Source organism: Euleptes europaea, chromosome 12, assembly GCF_029931775.1.
Source record: "Euleptes europaea isolate rEulEur1 chromosome 12, rEulEur1.hap1, whole genome shotgun sequence".
Lineage (NCBI taxonomy): Eukaryota > Metazoa > Chordata > Lepidosauria > Squamata > Sphaerodactylidae > Euleptes > Euleptes europaea.
In genome coordinates this window covers 63,448,145-63,468,806 of record NC_079323.1, presented here as the reverse complement: position 1 = coordinate 63,468,806, position 20,662 = coordinate 63,448,145, and the positions used below count along the sequence as shown (strand labels likewise).

At 42.9% G+C, this 20,662-nt stretch overlaps 1 protein-coding gene across 1 annotated transcript in view; it reads right to left on the bottom strand.

Moving 5' to 3' along the window:
* LOC130485120 (interferon-induced GTP-binding protein Mx1-like) overlaps positions 1–20,662 on the bottom strand; it is a 46,496-nt gene that overhangs the window by 21,571 nt on the left and 4,263 nt on the right. Inside the window, exons 2-9 of the mRNA XM_056858231.1 lie at positions 17,670–17,855; positions 17,223–17,360; positions 14,370–14,524; positions 11,836–11,974; positions 8,428–8,626; positions 7,694–7,772; positions 4,241–4,363; positions 1,946–2,090 (exon numbers count right to left, since the gene is read on the bottom strand). Coding sequence (XP_056714209.1) covers positions 1,946–2,090; positions 4,241–4,363; positions 7,694–7,772; positions 8,428–8,626; positions 11,836–11,974; positions 14,370–14,524; positions 17,223–17,360; positions 17,670–17,855 — 1,164 coding nt within the window. The remainder of the gene's footprint in view (positions 1–1,945; positions 2,091–4,240; positions 4,364–7,693; positions 7,773–8,427; positions 8,627–11,835; positions 11,975–14,369; positions 14,525–17,222; positions 17,361–17,669; positions 17,856–20,662) is intronic.

Below are 20,662 nucleotides of genomic sequence, written 5' to 3'. Positions count from 1 at the left end.
TTTTGGGGCCCTGGTTAATTTTGAACAATAATTTAGGAGTCTTAAGTGTATTCTCATAGCCACTGAGGGTAAGCCCACTTCCAGTCTACGATATGCCACTGGGACACACTGAGGTAGCCCAAGAAATTTCCTTAAGGAGTTATTTTGGATTATCTCCATTTCCTTAAACAATTTCTGGTTTTGCCCCCAAATCTCTACCCCACAAAGGAGCTGTGGTAGCGCCTTTCCCACAAATGCTTTGATTGCTGGAAAGACTAAACGTCCACCTTTAGAATATAATTTTTTTTAAATGGCTGCCATGGTTTGATGGGCTGTCATAATGGTGGCTCTGACGTGCAGCTTCCACAACTGGGAGGCTTGGACTGTTATACCTCAATACTTAAAACAGCCTGTCCTGATCGATTTTATACTTTCCTATTGACCACTTGTAAGACTTCCTGCTATCCCCAAATACCACTATCTTGGTTTTGTTAGTTGATTTTTAAGGAGTCTTCGTCACAGAATCCTACCAAGAATTTCTCATTGTTGGTCTTACCACTATTTGCCCCAGTTCCTCATTTTCCCCTCCCCAAAACCTCTGTTCAGGAGAAGGAATCTGCCCTGTATCTTCAACAGTGAAGACAGTTGAGAAGTATTCATTTCTCAGCAATTGCTTTATCCTCCCTTAATGTTCCTTTACTCTCTGGAAACTTCGATGTGTTGGCATGTGATTTGATGTGTTGGCATGTGGTCAGTTGACTATATTAATAAACTTGACTTGACTTCCTTTACTCCCATTGTTAGCCAATGATCCAAGTGCTTCCCTAGCTGGTTTCCTACTCCTAATGTACTTAAAGAATTTCTTATTATTGGTCTTGATGTGTTTAGCGATATGTCCCTCAAAATCTCTTGTTGCATCTCTTAACTGTTTGCTTCCATTTCCTTTGTGCAAGTTTGTGTTTGCTTTTGTTTGCCTCGTTTGGGCAATCCTTCCAGTTTCTGAAGGAAGCCTTTTTTTCTCTAATAGCTTCCTTCACCTTACTCGTTAGCCATGGTGGTGACCTCTTGAACTTATTACCACCTTTCCTGACCTGCGGTATAAAATCTAGCTGAGCCTCTAGTAATGTGGACTTGAGTAAGCCTTTTCCAGAGATTTAGCCCCCCTAACTGGTCTTTTCAACTTTCTCCTTACCAGATTTCTCATTTTAGAGAAACTCCCTCTTTTAAAGTCAAAGGTAATTGTGTGAGATTTCCCACATACGTATAAATTAAATTTGATGCCATTGTGGTCACTATTGCCAATTGGCTCAACTATATCTATATCCCGCACTGAGTCGTTGGCAGCACCACAGAGTATTAAGTCCAGGATCACCTGCCCTCTGGTTGGGTCCATGACCAACTGTTCCAGGACAGTCATTGAAGATGTCTAGAAATTTTAGCTCTTTGGCTTGAGTGGAGCATGCAGTTATCCAGCCAATATGACAGTAGTTAAAGTCTCTCATTATTATTACTTCATCACCTTCGCATTCTTTCCTGATTTCATTCTCCATCTCTGGATCACCTGGAGCCTTTTGGTCAGGGAGCCAATAGGGCCCGGAATCGTCACCCACAAAGACACTGTGGACGAGTCTGCCTTTTTTATTGTTTCTAGACACTATGCCTTCCTTGATATACATAGTGACACCTCTCCAATATGCCCTTCCCTGTCATTTCAATGGAGTTTGTAACCAGGGATAACCATTTCCCATTGGTTCTTTCCACCAGGTTTCTGTAATGATCACTATATCTATGTTTCCCCTTAAAATCATGCACTCTAACGCCCTCATTTTCACTTGGAGGCTTCTGGCATTAGCATAGAAACACCTCCACACTGTCTCTCTCTTTTGTTGTTATTTTGTTATTACTGTTATTATTGAAAGCAGACATTGATCTATAGAGCAAATTAAAATCTTAAAAATGGATTTACCACTTATTGCATTGTTATTAATCTCCTGTTGCCACACATTAAACAGTTGCCGTAGTTTTGTGAACAATCTTGTTTGTTTATTATTTCTCACAACTTCTTCTCCTTGTGTTGCTTCTGAAATGTTGTGGTTAAATTGTTTGATTTTCTGTAGAAACAAAATTATATATGTATTTTAAGAACATGTCTGCCTTGCATCCTTTAACAATGCTAAATATGAATCATTATGCAGAAAAGATAAGTTTACAACCAAATGTAACTGTAACATTACATATAGTCTCTCTTCAAAAGGATTTTTCCTATTGAACGCAGTCACTTTGGAGGAATAATGGAGAGGCTCACCTGCCTTTTTAAGAAAAACATTTACAGTTAACTACAGCATCAGCAGAAGATAAAATTTACATTTGCTCTGTGGATTTACTTTCTTCATTAAAGGTTCAGCAAAAACAGCACTGGGGTTTTCTGAACAGCCATGATGATAGACACTTGGTTTTCTTCAACATACCCACAAAACAATTAAGGAACTAAGCACAAAGGTGCTATCTGAGTATCTGTGTATCACAGCTTTTGAGGAATATCCCACTTTAGACCTGTGCATATGTTTAAAAGCACATACAGTACACACCCACAAGTGCATTCCTCATATCTTTGAGGATGTCTGCACATGTAAACATTTGTGGAGAGCCCTTTATATGTACCAGTGCATGCACAGGCTCTTCCACACTGCTCTTCCAATTATATGTCAGAACCGAAGCATATTCTCTTGTACATAGACAGGGTTCCCTTCAGATGATTGGCTGAATGCAGGAACGTGTGGGGGGGGGGCGCAAAAGAGGCAACTCTGCTTCTCCCTCTATGTAGGGATGCTTGAACACCTGCTGGTTTGGTGCACATCCTCTTTGTGCATTGTGGGTTGTGAATAGGGACCTGATTTTTCGTCGACAGGTTCTATTGTTTATCAGTCTGTTCACTGGTATTCAACAGGTTGCTTCACAGGATTCCTTCATCCTATTCCTTCCAAAACATGCAATACACCACACGTGGCTTTTCACACATGTGCTTTCTCACTGAGCTTGCTCAAATTCTACAATACTTGTTGTGTAACTGCTCTGCTCAGCAGGCAATTGTTTAAATAGACAATTAGATCACTCACAAATCATATAAATAGGTGATTCAATATAATCCTATCCTCTGGCTCTATCTAAAATCAAATTGTCTTCAAAAACAGTAAGTTTGACTGTCAAGCATGTTTGTGCTGAAACTTACAGCATGATGATCTATGTGTGCTTAGATTGTGCATGCTGTTGAACATCTGCATGGACCAGCTTTTCCTCACACTCGCTTTCTCGTGGCTTTCTTGGAGCTGATCCGCAAGCTCTGGAACTGATTTGCCCTCCCTCGGCATTTTCTCATTTGTGGAGTCAGTTAATTTTTTTCAGTACATGCCTTAAATAATCAGGATTTTCAGGGGGGGCCTCTGTCATCATCAGTGGCATCACAGCAACCCTTTTCTATTTTTTGTGCATGCTTACATCATCAATATTATGGCTGCATTTTTTAAACAGCATGAAAATATCAATATACTGATATACTGTTGTAATGATAGGTGCAGCACGTTCTCCGATTTCCCACCTTTCATTAAAAAATGAAGAAGTAAGTTTCTAGCTCCTTCCCTTGCGGATATATGCCTTTTTGCTTATAACTTTGTGAGAGACAGGGCTAGATACTTTTTAAAAAAATGAAAGTTGGGAATTCAGAGAACCTGCTGAACCTATCATTACAACAGTATATTTTAGTACTGTTTAAAAACACTCATCTTTGGGGGGGGGGAGAGGGGGTGGTTTGACAATGACAGTCCAATAATCAAATAGTGGGCTGGGGGTGGATAGGCATAGGCAGGACAAATAAAACCAACATAAATATTACACATGAGGAAACAGGAGACTCAAAATTGGCTTCAGGAAAAAGACTGGTGCAAAAGTGGTCTCAAAAGAACCAGAAAAAAGAGGGGGGGGGGACACAAATAAATAAAAAAAGAAGGAAAAACTAAAGGCACAAAAATGCACATGGAAATTAAGGGATAAACCAAAGCAGTATTGGGCCTGAACCAATGAAAAACCGCTATGTGGAAAAGCCTGCTTTTTGTACGCAGAAAATGTTAAATCCCCACAGCAACAAAAGGAACAGAGAATATATGGTCCATTTGTAACAAATGCTAAAAGAAATTCAAGCATTCTTAAAAACAACAACCCTTGATAGTCCATATTTATTACTTGTCCATCCCATACAGGTGCTTACTTTTATAAGGAAAAGCATCTGCTCTTCTGGGGTCTCAGGCACACCTGAGCCACATTCCTGTAGTTGGTCATTGGCTGTCTCAAGTTTGCTCTTTATTTGATTTTGTAACTTGGGTAGTGATTTCTGGGAAAAAAATCATTACAATCTTAATCTCATGGAACAGATTAATTCTTCAACACCTCTTACTAAACTGGATGCCAGAATAATTTTTGTAGCCTGAATTGTGAACTTGACTGTTGCTTCACATCTTGATCAGTCAATCAGATGTCTTGTCTAAACAAAGCAATTGCATCTAACATGATTGAGAAAGAGAAGCCATCAACTTGCCAGCGGCTTTCATGGATTTGACTTTTTTTAATGAATGTATTAAGATAAGCAAGAGGTACGTATATTTCTACCATGACTTGATATAAAGAAGTCACTCCTCCTTCCTGAAACTTTAAAAAAAATCAAAATCAATCAATATTTCCCTGAATATCAATCAATATTTCCTTTCCCCTGAATGTTTCTGCACCAATATATTGATATATAGGTGGTAGGACCCTCAAGTACTTGGGGGGGGGGTTAATATCATTTCCCCTTATATCTGCCTCCCCCACAATTTCCTCTTTCTTTTCCCTGAAAGACCCCATAGACTCTCCCCTTTTCCTGCTTCCTTTTCTCCTTCCCAGCCACCAGCCAACTTACTTTCATCTGCCTCCCAGTCTTCAGCTTTCCCTCCTCCCCCACCCCCCCGCCAGCCTCTCCCCGGGAAAGTCTGACCAGGTTGTGTGGTGGCCACCAGTGCAGGGCCAGTCCCAATGGTGCAATGGCAGGCCGTGCAGCGCCAGGTACAGTGGCACAGTGGCCAGAGGCATTGGGCCTTTGTCCTTCTCTCCTTCCCACTCACCAGCCAACCCACCTTTATCTACCCATGGGTCTTTCACTTTCACTTCTTCCCCACCAGACCTCCTCTCCCAGGGAAAGGTCTGGCCAGGCTGCATGGTGGCTAGGCCCAATTGCACAGGGCCTGCCACTGGTCCTGGCTGAGTTGGGCGGTGGCCGCTACTGTTGGGCCAGGCCGAGTTGTGTGGTTAGTGAGGTTCGGGTAGTCGCTGCTGGGCCTGTCCCCGGAGAGTTCTCCCGTATCGGGGAACATAACAGTGGATGAGGGGACCTTTTCTATGGATATTTTGGCCTCCCTGTCTCCCCATGGCTTTGCTTTACAGAAACCGAGGCTTGTGCTGTTACCACACGAATTAACTTCACATTTTCCTTGTCACCCATCCCTGAGGCTTGGAAACGCATGCTAATTTTCTGACGGCACATCTCCTTTTTGAGAATGTTTCAGTCCGCCCTTCCCCTCAAAAAACGACAGGAGGGGTGGGTCTTAGGAGCTGCCTAGCCAATGGGGCTTAGGGTTAGGGTTAGGGTGAAGCAGTGAGGCAGAAGCAGCCCGGCTGGATCAGCTGAGGTGGCTCTGGCAGGCAGAGGTGGCTAGGGTTGCCAGGCCCCTCTTCGCCACCGGCAGGAGATTTGTTGGGCGGAGCCTGAGGAGGGCGGGGTTTGGGATGGAGAGGGACTTCAATGACATAGAGTCCAATTGCCAAAGCAACTATTTTTCACCAGATGATCTGATCTCTGTCGGCTGGAGATCAGTTGAATTAGCAGGAGATCTCTTGCTACTACCTGGCAGTTTGTGGTAAACAAAGGTTAGCGTGCTGTAGGATACTCAGCAAACTAGAAACAGCACTTCACAAGCTAGACACAATGATTATAAAGTAGTGGTATTTAATAACATATCCACCACTGATAGTATATAGGCAAAAACATGTATTGTTGATTATTGCCTTAAAAGTAACACCAAAGAGAGGACTATGCCTTGTTACAAACAAATAGCAGTATTATAGGTAAGTCCATGAAAGGGGGTGCCAACCTCCCTTTCTTCCACAGATATGCTTCTTGAGAGTAGCAATTCAGTAGTGCAGTTGTTCTCAACAGAAGCCCGGTGATCTTTCTGTTTCAGCAATTAATGCCTTCTTCAGGGACCACTATATCATAAATTAGTACATAATGCTAATTAACAAATAATAATTAATATAAATATGCTAGCAATTGGCTTAAACAAGGGAGAAAATAGAGAGAAGATAGAGCATCATACTCACACGCTGGCTGTTATTAACATTCTCTGCGTTGGCAGAGAATTGCCCAAAGGGCAGTATCTTTGGTAAATTGCCAACGCAGAGAATGTTAATAACAGCCAGCGTGTGAGTATGATGCTCTATCTTCTCTCTATTTTCTCCCTTGTTTAAGCCAACTGCTAGCATATTTATATTAATTATTATTTGTTAATTATCATTATGTACTAATTTATGATATAGTGGTCCCTGAAGAAGGCATTAATTGCTGAAACAGAAAGATCACCGGGCTTCTGTTGAGAACAACTGCACTACTGAATTGCTACTCTCAAGAAGCATATCTGTGGAAGAAAGGGAGGTTGGCACCCCCTTTCATGGACTTACCTATAATACTGCTATTTGTTTGTAACAAGGCATAGTCCTCTCTTTGGTGTTACTTTTAAGGCAATAATCAACAATACATGTTTTTGCCTATATACTATCAGTGGTGGATATGTTATTAAATACCACTACTTTATAATCATTGTGTCTAGCTTGTGAAGTGCTGTTTCTAGTTTGCTGACTACCTGGCAGTTGGCAACCCTAGAGATGGCGCCAGGTTGGCATCCCCTTTCCTGCAGCCGCCGCCACCACTGAGGGGCTGGTCATGAGCAAGAGCTGCGGCGGTGAGGCAGCAGGAAGCCACCACCAATGCTGTGGGGTTAATTTTTTTAAAAAAAATCATTGGGAAATGGCTTGTGGAAATGGCTAGCGGAAATGGATGGTGGGAAGGAGGGGAGGGGAGGGAGATGGGTGGAGAAATGAGTAACGTCTCTAAATGTTCACACCACAGGGGAAGTTGTCTTTAAAATGGAGGCAAGAAATATTTGTCATATAAGTGTTAGTTGAAACCATGCAGATTCAACGATTGCAAAACATTTCTGGTACAAAATGGGGGCAAAAGGGTGCGGACACAAAAAGATACAACTTTTCATTAAATGCTACAAAATATTAGTGTGGAAACGACCTTGGTTAGCAATCCTCAACAGCCGCTTAGAGCTTTTTTTCCTTAAAGTTACAGGTGCTGTTTCTGTTATTTTGTGGAGTTTTAATCCCGATGTATTTTTTAAAAGATTTCAGATTTTTTGCAAACCTGAGCCCCCCAAGGTTTCCATAACTAGCTGTTTTCTGACTCCTTGGGCCTAATCTGTGGATTTAAGTATCCACATACAAGACTGGGTTAACTATTAGATATACCGATGCTGTAACACTTCCTATGACCCATTTTCTGTGTTTCAAAGTAACATCCAGTGGTTTCAAAGCACAAAAACTAATTCTTAAATGACAGTATTCTTACATGAATGTGTTCTATTAGCTCCTGTGTGAGTCTTTCTGCCAGAAGTGGAATGGTAGCTCTGCCTTCTTCCAGAAGAGGTCTGACAAGACATAAATTATTCAATGAATAACCAAATGACTCAAAGTATGACCCAAAGTATCATCTGTATCTAGCCAGATACGTAATAGGTAGTTCCCAGCCTTCTCTCACTTTATCACACTCTCCCACTCAAAAACACCACACAGATTGTCAACACTGTGCATGAAATTGGCACATATAGGGGAAGCTGGGTGACATACTCTGGCTCCAAATCTCATGTCCCTGTATTCAGCTAAATAAACAACCTAGTATTTGCTTATGCCAATTATTTCTTATTCATCATCACCTAACATTCCTATGAAGTTCCTACAACATTCCTACAAGGTAACACACTCTATAATATCAAATTATACATATAAACTACTAATCTATGCAACTAAATATGGGTAGATACAGAGAGAGTCAACAAAGGACAGCAGAACTGGACACCAGATTGCTCTCCTCACTCATGCATGCAGCAGAGGGTCATGGTGATCATTTAATAGAACTATGGGACCAAATTATGGACCATCTGCAGTCTTCCCCAATAGTAGCTATGTATCACAAGAGGTAGGGTGTAGCCCCCTTTTCTTCGAGCAATAGCTTGTTACATATATTCATTTTCTTTTGCATTATATTGTAGTAAGGTATTTCTTTTTGCAGTGGCTTAACCCTACCTGAAACAGTCATGCTCTTCAAAAAATTTTCTTTCATTCTGGAGTGCAGCTGCCAAGGTAACTTTTTTGTTGATGTCACTCTGCCCTCGGCATTTAACTATCATATATCCTTTATTCAAGGGAATTCTATGATTTCGGACTACGTCAACTACCTCTTCCTCTGTTCCTTTGTCAACCAGGTCAGGCTTGGTCAGAATTCCTGTGTAATTGATGCACATAAAAGGAAAGGATTATTTAATTAATAGAGGCAGGACTTAAAATCTGAGCCAAACCTCACCTAAGCCACTTTTGAATACTATGTCACATCTTTGGACTATCTGCTGTGGTGAAAAGGGGCATTACTCCACACTGAGCAGTTATGACTCATTTTCCAAACTGATGAGGTCAGAGAGCGGGAGCTTTCATGTGAAAAGCATTGTGTAGGTCTGAGGCTACATTTGGTGGGTATGTGATTTTCTCTTTGCCTAGTTTTTAATCATTCCTCAGCAGGAAGGACGTTTCCTTGAAGAATAGTCTTAGGCATTTGATGCATGGGAAATTTGCGTTGGATTTGCTGTTCTCTAGATGCACAGTTTTCCCATTCAAATTCTGAAAACATTATGCACAGGGGCTTATTACCAAGAAATTCCAAGAGTAATCTGTGCAATGCATATTTCCCCCATAAAAATGCAAAGCTCATGAACTAGCAGGGGAGTGAAACTGCTGCTTTGTAGTTGGCTGATGTGTTTTTTTTTTTGGAAAGACATCACCTGCCCGGTGGTGGGATTCTTTCATTTTAACTGAAGCACATGTGAATCCTTCACCCCTGAAAACAGTGCTTTGCAATTAGTTGTGTATTTTTTAAAAAATACATTGCCAGCCCCCGCCATGGGATTCTTTCATTTGATCTGAACCGAGTGGCCGTTTCACAGCCAAAGCAGAGAAGGGTCTGGACAACCCCCCCCCCCACATCCAATTTATTTCTGTATATTTCAACGCAGGGGTCATAAGAACATAAAAACACTCACTGCTGCTGTGTGTGAAAGGAACTGTGACCCAGCAAACATCATCCTGCCACTAAAGCAAACAAGGAAGGAAAGCTTGGGAGCCCCTGCTGAGGGGAAGCAGGAGAGATGGCTGTGACCAGAGACGAATGGGGAGCCCAGAGACGGAGGGGAGCCCAGTGTCTGTGAGTGGAGGGAGGGGTGGAGGGGCAGAGATTTATGGGGGCTTTAAAAGCATTTAGGGTTACTCATTTTCCTTCATTTTCTCCTTTCTCTCCCACGGCTTTCCCTTGGGAAAACAAAAAGCAGCATAAGGCTGCAAGTCCTACTAACACTTTTCTGGGAGTAAGGCCCATTGAAAAACATGGAGCGTACTTCCAAATGGACCTGGTTAGACCTGGTTAGGATTTGATCCCTAACTATTGTAGGTTGGTTTGTTTAGATCTTCCTTGCCATCCTTCCTTTGCTCTGACTGCCCTCATCTTTTTCTGACTTCTGAGGGTCCAGATCAGTGTTCTTCTCCCCTTATTACTGCCTGCCTCTCTCTCTCTCTCTGTTCAATCCCCAAGGTCTGAAACTGACACAAGGAAAAGACCCAGCACTCCCCCCCCCCCAATTTGGGCAATTTACCACCAAGTAACCCCAATGGTCCAGGCTAGCCTGATCTCATCAGATCTCAGAAGCTAAGCAGGGTCAGCCCTGGTTAGTATTTGGATGGGAGACCACCAAGGAATACCAGGGTTGCTGGGCAGAGGCACTGGCAAATCACCTCTGTTAGTCTCTTGCCATGAAAACCCCAAAAAGGAGTCGCCATAAGTCAGCTGCGACTTGAAGGCATTTTACACACACACAACCCCCAATATGGGGGGGGGGGACGAGGGAGCGCCAGGTCTTTCCCTCGGCTGCTCTTCATTTATATTTATATATTTAGCATTTTATCGCTAAAATTGCACTTGCAAACAAACAAACAAAAACAGGCAGGGGGAATGGCTGGAGAATTGCGATCATCATGCTATTGGAGAAATAAGCGACCACTTTCTGCACCGGCAAAACCAAAATGGCTTCTAGGGGAGGGGTTGGATGGAGGAGGGAGAAGCGAGAATGGGTGTGGAGAGAGAAAACTGAAGTAAAACCTATGCATAGAAGTGGCATCGATTTGCATCAATTTTGGCTCGACCCAGATGTGAAAATCGTAGTAAAACAGCATCCTGAAACCACAGGGAAAACACAAGGTGGGAACAAAATGACTAATGAAGGTTGGAAAAATCATGCGTAACTCCAACAAAGCCCTGAAGCAGTCCGGTGGTGGTTGCAACGCTAACTACCCATGTATAAAAGGACTTAATCTTCCACATGAATTGAGTTTTTGAGAATCAACTAAACAATTTCAGAATACATAATTATAAAGGGAAATGTGGGTGATCTTTGTGACAAATTTTGAAATAACATAATACACCATGTCCCACTGTCGAGTTGGTGATAAATTCTCAAGCAAAGTACTGCATAAAGATGTGTTTTGAACCACCCAGATATTTTACAGGAAGAAGAGAGCAAACCTTGTCAGAGTGGTGTAGTAGAGTGCTAGACTACAATCTTGAGAGACCTGGGTTCAAATCCTCATTCTACCATGTAAGCTTGTGGGTGAACTAGAGCCTGGCACTCACTGTCAGCTGCACTTACTTCACGGGGTTGTTGTAGTGAAGATTAAAAGGAGGGAAGAACAATGTACATTGCTTTGGGTTCTCATTGAGGAGAAAAGCAAGGTAGAAATGTCTAAATAAATAACAATTATCCCTCCTCTTCCCATAAGGTTGCCAACCTCCAGGAGGGGAATGGAGATCTCCTGCAATTATGACTGATCTCCAGACGACAGAGATCAGTTTCCCTGGAGAAAGGGCTGCTTTGGAGGGTGGCTGTATGACATTATAGCCTGCTGAGATCCCTCCCAGGAATTTCCCAATCCTGAGTTGGTAATCCTATCTTCCAAGAACCTTTTACTGATGCTATGTACTGTTGCTCTGCAAAGATCAGTAGAATTTCTCATAAGTAAGCATTCCAATCTGCAAAGTGGAGTGCCATGCTAGAGTTTTTACTCATGGCCAACAGATCCAAATTCCTAGACACAGGAATGCAGGGAAGCCACTTCTGCTGTGTGATAAGCTCATATACAGAAGTGGAACCTGAGCAAAAGGTGAGAAGTAGAGTTCATCCTGCAGATGAAAAAGCCAAATGTATTCCTGTTGAAGGTATATAAGTACAAACTTTAGCTTTGTTAGCCACCACTGGATTTCCTGCTGAAAGCTCTGATTTTTTTTTTCAAGCAAGCTGAAAAGATTATTTTTGAATTAAATATGCTTGACAATTATGCCCTTTTTCCTGCCATTGAAACCACTGCAAGCACAGAGTGATGTATTTATTTACTTACCAAGAGTTCTTTCTCCTGTGGTGTCTACTTCTTGAGCCATTTTCAATGCCTCTGTAGTTGCAAGATCTACATTACTTGGCACCACAACCAAATTGATGGTTTGTTGTTTGTTAATATACTTTTTAATTAAGTTTATGATCTGTAACAAAATTAAGACAGTATTACTAATGCCTTTTTAGATTCCAGGCCTGCAGGTACCGTACATTTGCTTTTTTGAAGTCAAATCACTTCATATTGATTTAAGCACTTTATACATATAGAACTAGAAGAAGAAGTAGATTTTTATACCCCACTTTTCTCTACCTTAAGGAGTCTCAAAGTGGCTTACAATCACATTCCCTTCCTCCCACCCACAACAGGCACCTTGTGAGATAGATGGGGCTGAGAGAGTTGTGAGAGAACTGTGAACCCAAAGTTACCCAGCAGGCTTCATGTGGAGGAGTGGGGAATTGAACCCAGTGCTCCAGATTAAAGTCCACCATTCTTAACCACTACACCGTGCTGGCTCTAATAATAATGATAAACATTGTACATCCTTAGGCAGTGTTGCTGGCCTGAGTGATAGGGAGCCTGTACCTGTGGTTTCCCTATGAATCTCATGAGTAAAGCATAAAAGTAAAGGTTTACAAAAAGGTTCATAGAGGTTTAAACTCTCATAGAAATATTATGAAACATAGAAATTGCTTATAAAGATTGTTTGAAACTGCTTGCATATATCATAATGTATTTTATGACATGTTTTGAGAGTGTGTAAATATTCACATGCATATATATATTTTAAGTAAATTAAATGTTATTTAAAGGAAGTCCATTGTTTATAAATTTTCTGGCACACTTCAATAGAAAGCCTACAGTAGTAGGAATTATCATTGACTCCTGTCTGTGAGGTCTCGCTGAATAAGATAACTTCACTTCTTAGTAAGTGATACATTCTAAGAGTGTAGACCCCTTAACGACACGAGCCGTGACAGCAGACCTAATGATAATTTTGAAGTTAGGAACAATAAGACAACCTTTTCTACAAGGCTGATTATTTATAACAATATACATCCATAAAGCTATTTTTAAAGAGAAATTTTTACAACAGTATGGCTATCCAGTGCGATAGAGTGGGTAGAGTGTTAGACTAGCGTCTGGAAGACCCAGGTTCTAATCCTATTCTGCCATGGAAACTTGGTGGGTGACTGTGGGCCAGTCATACATGCTCAGCCAAACCTACCTCATAGGGTGTGCCGGCATAGGTCAAGGGCTGGGCGGTGCCCGCAGTCCTCAGACGTGCGGGGGGGGGGGTATCTAGCCCCTTTCGGAGCAGGCAACAAAGATTCTGCTATCTCCCAAGGTTAGTATTCAGAGGCGTCGTCAAAACAGGCAGGAGTCAACGGCCGGAAAGATCAATCATAGCAGTAGCAAGAAGGCAGGGAAACTGCATGGTTGCTTCCGCAAAGTGAAAGCGTGCCTGCACTGCCTTTATCAGTCAGTGCACTTCCAAGCTAGGCTTCATCCTGCAACGACTCAGCACCAGTTCTCTGTCTGCTTAGGCTTTCCAGGCGAGCACTCCTTCACCTACCCTGCAAAACTATACGCTGGCGAGTCCTGATATGCCTATCAGGTTCAGGTGAGCTTGGAGGGCTGCCATTCTCAGCTTCCACTGCAGGAGTTGGGGGACGAGTAGCTTCTGTCTGCCTTTGTTCCATCTCTCTGCCGAGCTGTGGTTCCTGCTGAGTTGTTTCAGGCTTCTGTACTACTGACTGCAATGGAGGTACTGAAGGCCCAGAGGCAACCTGTTCCTCCACTTCAGCTTCAGAGTCCTCTGGGTCCTCAGCTCCGAAGGCAGGGCCCATGACATAGGGTGGTTGTGAGGACAAAATGGAGGAGTAGAGACTGATATAAGCTGCTTTGGGTCCCCATTAGGGAGAAAAGTGGGACATCAGTGAAGTAAATAAGTAAATAATCCTGGCAATAGTCACTGGTCTGTCATTGAAGGAGACAGGTACATTCTGTACATCATCCCACATCCTGCTCCTGATTCTTCCCAATTAGCACTCCTCTTCCTGATTCCCTTTCATGAAAGTCCAAACCTCCCAACAATTGCCATTGTGGTCGGACAAGTGATTCACATTGCACAACAATGCAGTCTTTCACATTGTCTGGCCACTTCCCACTACTCCTCTTTCTAAGATGATTTCTGATGTCTCAGTGCACCACAGGCACATCACTTGTTTCTTCGGGGTGCATAGAGAAGGTTGCTTTTGAAAGAGGCCATGTCACAGAAGCTCACTGTCTCACAGAGAAATCTTAATTGTATGCCCTTTTCTGCACACACCTTCAAAATTATTCATGTGCATCTGGGCATATATGCATTGGGGTCTCCATCTCAAGAGGAAGAAATCTACCATACATGAAACATCGAAATATTAGCTTGAAGACAATAAGTAACAAACCCAAGCAAGAAGAAATGCAGCAAAAAAACAGTCTTGATCATTTTGATTTAACTACTCCACTGGTTTCCAGAATTCTACTAGAACAGACTTTACCTGCTTTCCAATGTCTTGAGGTTGATTGCCCATAGCCACTCTTGCAATCCCTGGCAGATCGATCAGAGTCAGATCTGGAACATCTGCGGAGACGATTTCTAAGCTAATTAGGTCATGGCTAATTCCCACTCCATCACCAGCCATTGCATTCTGGGCTACATGTGAAGAAAAAACATATCAATCAACATATTAATTTAATAAATTAATCATAAACAACATAAAATATTTCAGGCAATACCTCCAAGTGCACCAAAGAATGAACTGTCTGGCATCATATATCTAATTTCATACTGGGCCATAGAGTGTGAATCAACAGATCTGCAAAATGGAGCCAGGGACAGATAGGAGGGATTGCTCTCCAAACCTGAACGAAGTCTCAGGTTTTCAAAAAAATTTGAAATCTAAAAAAAGGAAGAGAGAAAAAATGGGGATGACCCCCCCTTCGCCAATAATAGAAACAACACCTGTAGCTTTAAGAAACAAATGCCCACTGAGCTCTTGTTGGCTATTTTGGAGGTTGCTAGGCAGCCACAACAATATTCCTGTGCCTTCTAAGCCTTGGTTTCTGTAAAGCAAAGCCTGGCAGATGGCACTGCATAACTCCAAAATATTTCAATTGCAAAGTTACTTTTTAAACTCAGGACAGCTCTTTTAAAAGTTTGCAATATAATAAATAGGGAGAATGTTTTCTTTCTTTCTCTTTTTTACAAACCTTTAACTTTAAGAGTATTGTAAGAGGTCCACAATTGAAACCCATAGGTGAAAGCCAGTATGGCTTGTCTCAGTGATATCAATAGACTATAGGCACGGTTTACATTTAAGAGATCTTTTATGAAATCTCTTTTGAGTATTTGGAAGGAGCAACCATGTTGACGCAAAGGATATTCTTGTGTGAACGGACATCTGTAAAAGAGTGCAGTAATATTCATCCAGCTATCCCAGTTCTTATGGCACTTTTGGAGTTTCTCTCTAGAAGGAACTAGGTTGGCTGTGGACAAACCCATAAAGAAGCACTGGCTTGTATCCACTGAAGTTTTTCCATGGGCCCAAGGGTTTCCACCAACAGATCATGACTCTGTGAGTCATCCCCACGTCAGCCTAAAATGCCTCCTGAAATTCTGTTTTTGGAGGAGAAGGAACCCCCAAGAACAGGATTTCGGGGGTATATTCTAGGCTGCTGCAGTACGGGAATGCTTAGAAAGTCATGTCCCAAAAGCAGAAATCCTTGTGCTTGTGGAAGAACTGTGGTGAATCCAAACCACTGGTTCATATAAAACTGCATGTCTACTTTTCTATTTTTAAACCATAAGAAATTCCATAAAGTTCAGGACCACTTTCTGATCTCTTCACCATGGTCAAGAGATTGGAAGCACACTGTGGACTTATGTATTCCCTCTTGCCTACCTTCCATGATTGGTCTTAACCATAGCGTAGACCTACTTTTGAAATGGCACTAATCATGGCTAGTTTTAACCAGAACTGCTGTGGAACCACTTTGTAACCTTAGTTGGAAGTGATTTTGTAAAGTCATTAACTACAGTTAGTACCAGAGCACTACCTTTGAAATGGAACTAACCATGGTAAATGTTAACCAGGACTGCTATGGAACCACTTTCCAAACTCACTTCCTGTACAAGAATCCTCATCAGGAAGAACAACGGGAGATGTCTCCGAAGGCAAATTTAAATTTACAATAGGGGTGCGTACTATTATTGTTGGTTCCAGAGGAATTGGGAGCATTGCCTTTAAGTAAAGTGGAATCTTGGGAAGGCTTCTTCAAACTCACTTCCAACTATGATTACAAAAGTCAAATCTGATTAACATTAGCCATGTTAAGTATCAGAACAAATATTAATCTAGACTGCAACCACACACCACTGGATATTGTGTGGTCATTGCACTGCAGCTATCAGCACTATATAGCACTATGATGTACAACATCCAACAATGTGTGGATGGAGCCCTAATGCTATAGCATCACTGAAGTAAGCCATGGGAGGCTAGCAGAATTTGCAGACAAGAGGGGAGAAAGGAGCAAATAAGGATTACCCTATCTATGGTTAGTAGACCAGGATCATTACATATTCTGAGCCCAGACATGCCTCATTACTGATCCTTACTAGTCACTTCAGTCACATTTTAAATGTATCTTAGCAAGTTAACAGCATATCCATCCCTTCCCCACAAAACTGAAGATTCTCTAGCATTTTTGGTGACAGGATAAAATTCTAGAATGTATGGTGAGGCTGCAGGTAAGTAGACTTCTGGAATTCCTGAGGACAGCTTTCTGATGATGCAGTTAGGCACCGTTGCATCACTTTTTATGTTCACTTGTTTAGGTGCTAACCAGAATGTAGTTTCATATGAAACACAGGCACAGAAAGATCATTAACTAAAACACTTTAACTTTGTAAAGCATGATATACTTATGAATTAATAATAAAAAACAATTACAGTGAAATAACTGTGTGCCATCAAGTTGCAAACGACTCATGGCGACTCCAGGGCCATGGGGTTTTCAAGGCAAGGTATGAGCACAGATGGTTTGCCAGTGCCTTCTACTGCATAGAAACCCTCATCTTCCTTGGTGGTCTCCAATCCAAGTACTAACCATGGCCACTCCTACATAATTCCAAGCTCTGACAAGATAGAGCTAGGCTGGGGTATCAGGATATTTCAGTGAAATAGCCAGACACAAATATTGTGAACCAAAACAATGGGTGGCACACAAATACAGCTTCAAGCACATGGGAGGGGGGGAGCATAACCATTTTTGGAGCTTGTTCTGGCTTCAGTGGTAACTTCTCACAAGGTAGGAATCCAATATATGAAATAAGATGCAGTCATAAACACCTCTTATTATTGCATCTTCCACCTGTGATGGGTTAGTCAGTTCTTGCTGTGTGTCCTTGTACACAATTTTCCCTGTCCATTTCGTTGTGGACTGTAGTTTCTTCAGCTTGAGCTCTAATGGACATCTGGTAACAATACCTATAAAGTTGAAAACAGGCAAAATTAAAATGCTGTAGAAAAAAAATTAAGAAAAATACTTCTCCATTTTCCTTTGACTGGTTCTCAAAACATGAAATATCCAAAGGAGGCCTGGTTATACCTATGGAATATTTCACAACTTTATTGATGCTTTTGGTGATAAAAGGCTGTGATATGTTAATCCATCTAGATCACAGCTGTCCTTTGCATCTTTCAAAGGCAAAAAGAATGACAGAACACTAATGTACTTTTTGGACTCATAGAAACATGAGACATTTCACAGAGGAAAAGCTGAGAAGGAATTCTCACCACTGCCTCTAGGAAGAGCAACTCCAGACAATGCTTCCAGAACTGAGCTTTTCCCAGAACTCTGGTCTCCAATCACGGCAATTGCCGGCAATCCAAGGTCTCGTTCTACTCCAAGGGCCCTCAGAGAATCAATGAGGTCAATACATGGGCGAACCCTCTCCTCATATTGGCTGCACAAGGCACTTTCTCTTTTCTGAAAGAAAAAAAAAGAATGCACAAGGGGCTATCACTAATCTTGAACCTCACAGGTCCATTCAACATTAGCAAAAAAAAAAAAAATCAAAATAAAGAGATTGCTTTGACATGTTCATGCAAATTACTGGTTGCCTGGTGGGTCCTGCTTTGTGAAAACAGTGGATATGAAAAGACTTTGGATGAATTCAAATATGCATATGTATGGATTGATTTACACGTTAAACTGCTTTATGCCAGACAGTGTGTGTGGGTATCAGGGTCAAACTACACTTTATGGTTTCATGTAAGCTCCTGACCCTTCGAACCAGAAATCACCACAGAGTCATATAGAATCCAAGCAGATGGCTTTTACTGGTCAAAAAGGCAATACAGTGCATACAGGGAACTATGGCAGCTATGAGAGTCTCACTAGCCGAACGATAATATAAGGCAGTAAATGGCGGGAGATTATACAACATCAGCATACACAGACAGGCAACTTTCCCAGGAGCAGTATTCCCAGGCCTTGGTATGTGTGGTCGGCCTTGAGGCTAGACAGTACAGCACCGACACAGAAACAATACTGAAACCGAGATAGCAGCCTGACATCCTGCTCCCCTTAAGGCCCCCTCCCAGTCTGCAAGGGGGATGGTCTGTCCGGGTAGGCAGTGTGAAAGGCATCGATTAGTTTGGGGGCGGAGACATCTCGTGCGCGAACCCATTCGTCATAGGCAGGGGGGAAGTGTTTCCAACGGACCAAATACTGTAGGTTTCCATGGTGAACACGAGAGTCAAGGATTTTGGAGACTTCGAAGTGCTCTTCCCCCCCCACCATAATGGGCTGTTCGGGGGGCGGATCGGGATGCCATTGTGGAGAGGCCGTATGGGGCTTCAGGAGGCTAATGTGGAAAACGGGATGCACACGCCTCAGGGTTTTCGGGAGAGCTAATTCCACCGTGACAGGATTTATGACCCGTGTGATCGGGAAAGGGCCAATGAATTTAGCATTGAGTTTAAGGCACGGACGGGTGGAACGTAGGTTTTTGGTGGAAAGATAGACCAATTTACCCACTCGCAGTTCGCCCCCGGGGGAACGATGTTTATCAGCTTGTGCTTTGTATTTGCGCTTGGCTCGGTCGAGATTGCTAACGAGCCAAGGCCAAGTGGTACGGAGGGTGTGTGCCCAGGAAGCAACGTCAGGATCTCCCTCCCCCTCCACATTACTTCTGGGCGTAACAGGACCAAAATCCTGTCCATATACTGCATAGAATGGGCTAAAACCTGTAGATTGATGTACAGCATTATTGTAGGCATATTCTGCAAAAGGTAACAGTTCTACCCAGTTATCTTGGTGGTAGTTTACATAACAGCGTAAATAACATTCAAGGACAGCATTTACACGTTCAGTTTGACCATCGGTTTGAGGATGGTATGCAGTAGACAATCCTTGTTCAACCCCCACCAACTTGAGGAATGCTTTCCAAAACTTGGAAACAAAGCCACTGCCGCGGTCACAGATTATTTTGCGCGGAAACGAATGTAATTTGAAGATATGTGTCACGAAGAGGCGGGCCATTTTTTGAGCAGAGGGGATCCCTGCGCATGGAACTAAATGGATTTGCTTGGAAAACAAATCAGTAACAACCCATAACACGGTTTTTCCCCCGCTGAGAGGGAGATCAGTCATAAAGTCCATAGCAATCACTTCCCATGGTCTGGTGGGTGTTTCTAGAGGTTGCAGTAGCCCCGGGGGTTTGCCTTGTGATCGCTTCACTGTGGCACAAACAGGGCAGCTGCGAATAAAAGAGTCAACGTCGGAACGCATTCCCCCCCACCAAAATTGTCTGCGCAATAAGTGGAGAGTTTTTAGGAATCCAAAGTGTCCAGCTGTTTTTACTCCATGAGCTAAGTGTAAGACGTCTTTTCGAAGTGCCTTGGGTACATACAATTTAGAGTCTTTGTACCATGAGCCTCCCTGTTCTATTACCCCAGGGGGTAGGGTGTGAGTGGAGCGTTCAGAAAGGCAGTGGTTCCGAAGGGTATTTAAAAAGGATTCGGAGATGGGAACCTTGGCGGGAACCCCCCCCCCCGGCTATAGTAGTCTTAGGACCAGCTATGGGGGTAGTGCTTACGTGCGGTGGTGCGCAGATTGTAGGCGGTAGGGCAGCCGGTGGGGTTGGAGGAGTGGAATCGTCGGTTCGTTGTTGTTGCGAGGGCGGTTGGGTAGCCGCTCGGGTTGGAGGTGCTGGAGAACTGGATCTGGGATGCTGTTGCTGAGATCGAGTTTGCACGGCCAGTACAGGAAGGGCTCCCCTTTGCGTAGGGGTGAACAGAGAGTCAGTTGGTCTCTCGAGTTTTACCGGGTATTGTGGCAACCGGGAGAGGGCATCTGCGAGAACGTTTTGCTTCCCAGGAACATGCTTTAGGACGAAACGAAACTGAGCGAAGAATTCAGCCCAACGTTGTTGTTTTGCTGATAGTTTATGGGGCCCCGTGAGGGCAGCTAGATTCTTGTGATCGGTCCAAACCTCGAAGGGGATATTGGACCCCTCTAAGAATTGTCTCCATAGAGTCAGGGCATGGTGAACGGCCGCTGCCTCTTTTTCCCAAATGGGCCAGTTCAATTGTGCGTGCGCAAATTTTCTCGAAAAGTAAGCGCACGGGTGAAGGAGGCCATCCGGACCTTTCTGGAGGAGGGCCCCTCCCATAGCTACATCGGAGGCATCGACTTGCACAATAAACATTTGGTTTGGGTCCGGGTGCTGTAGTACGGGTTCGGATGTGAAGAGGCGTTTGAGAGCCACAAACGCGGCTTGGCA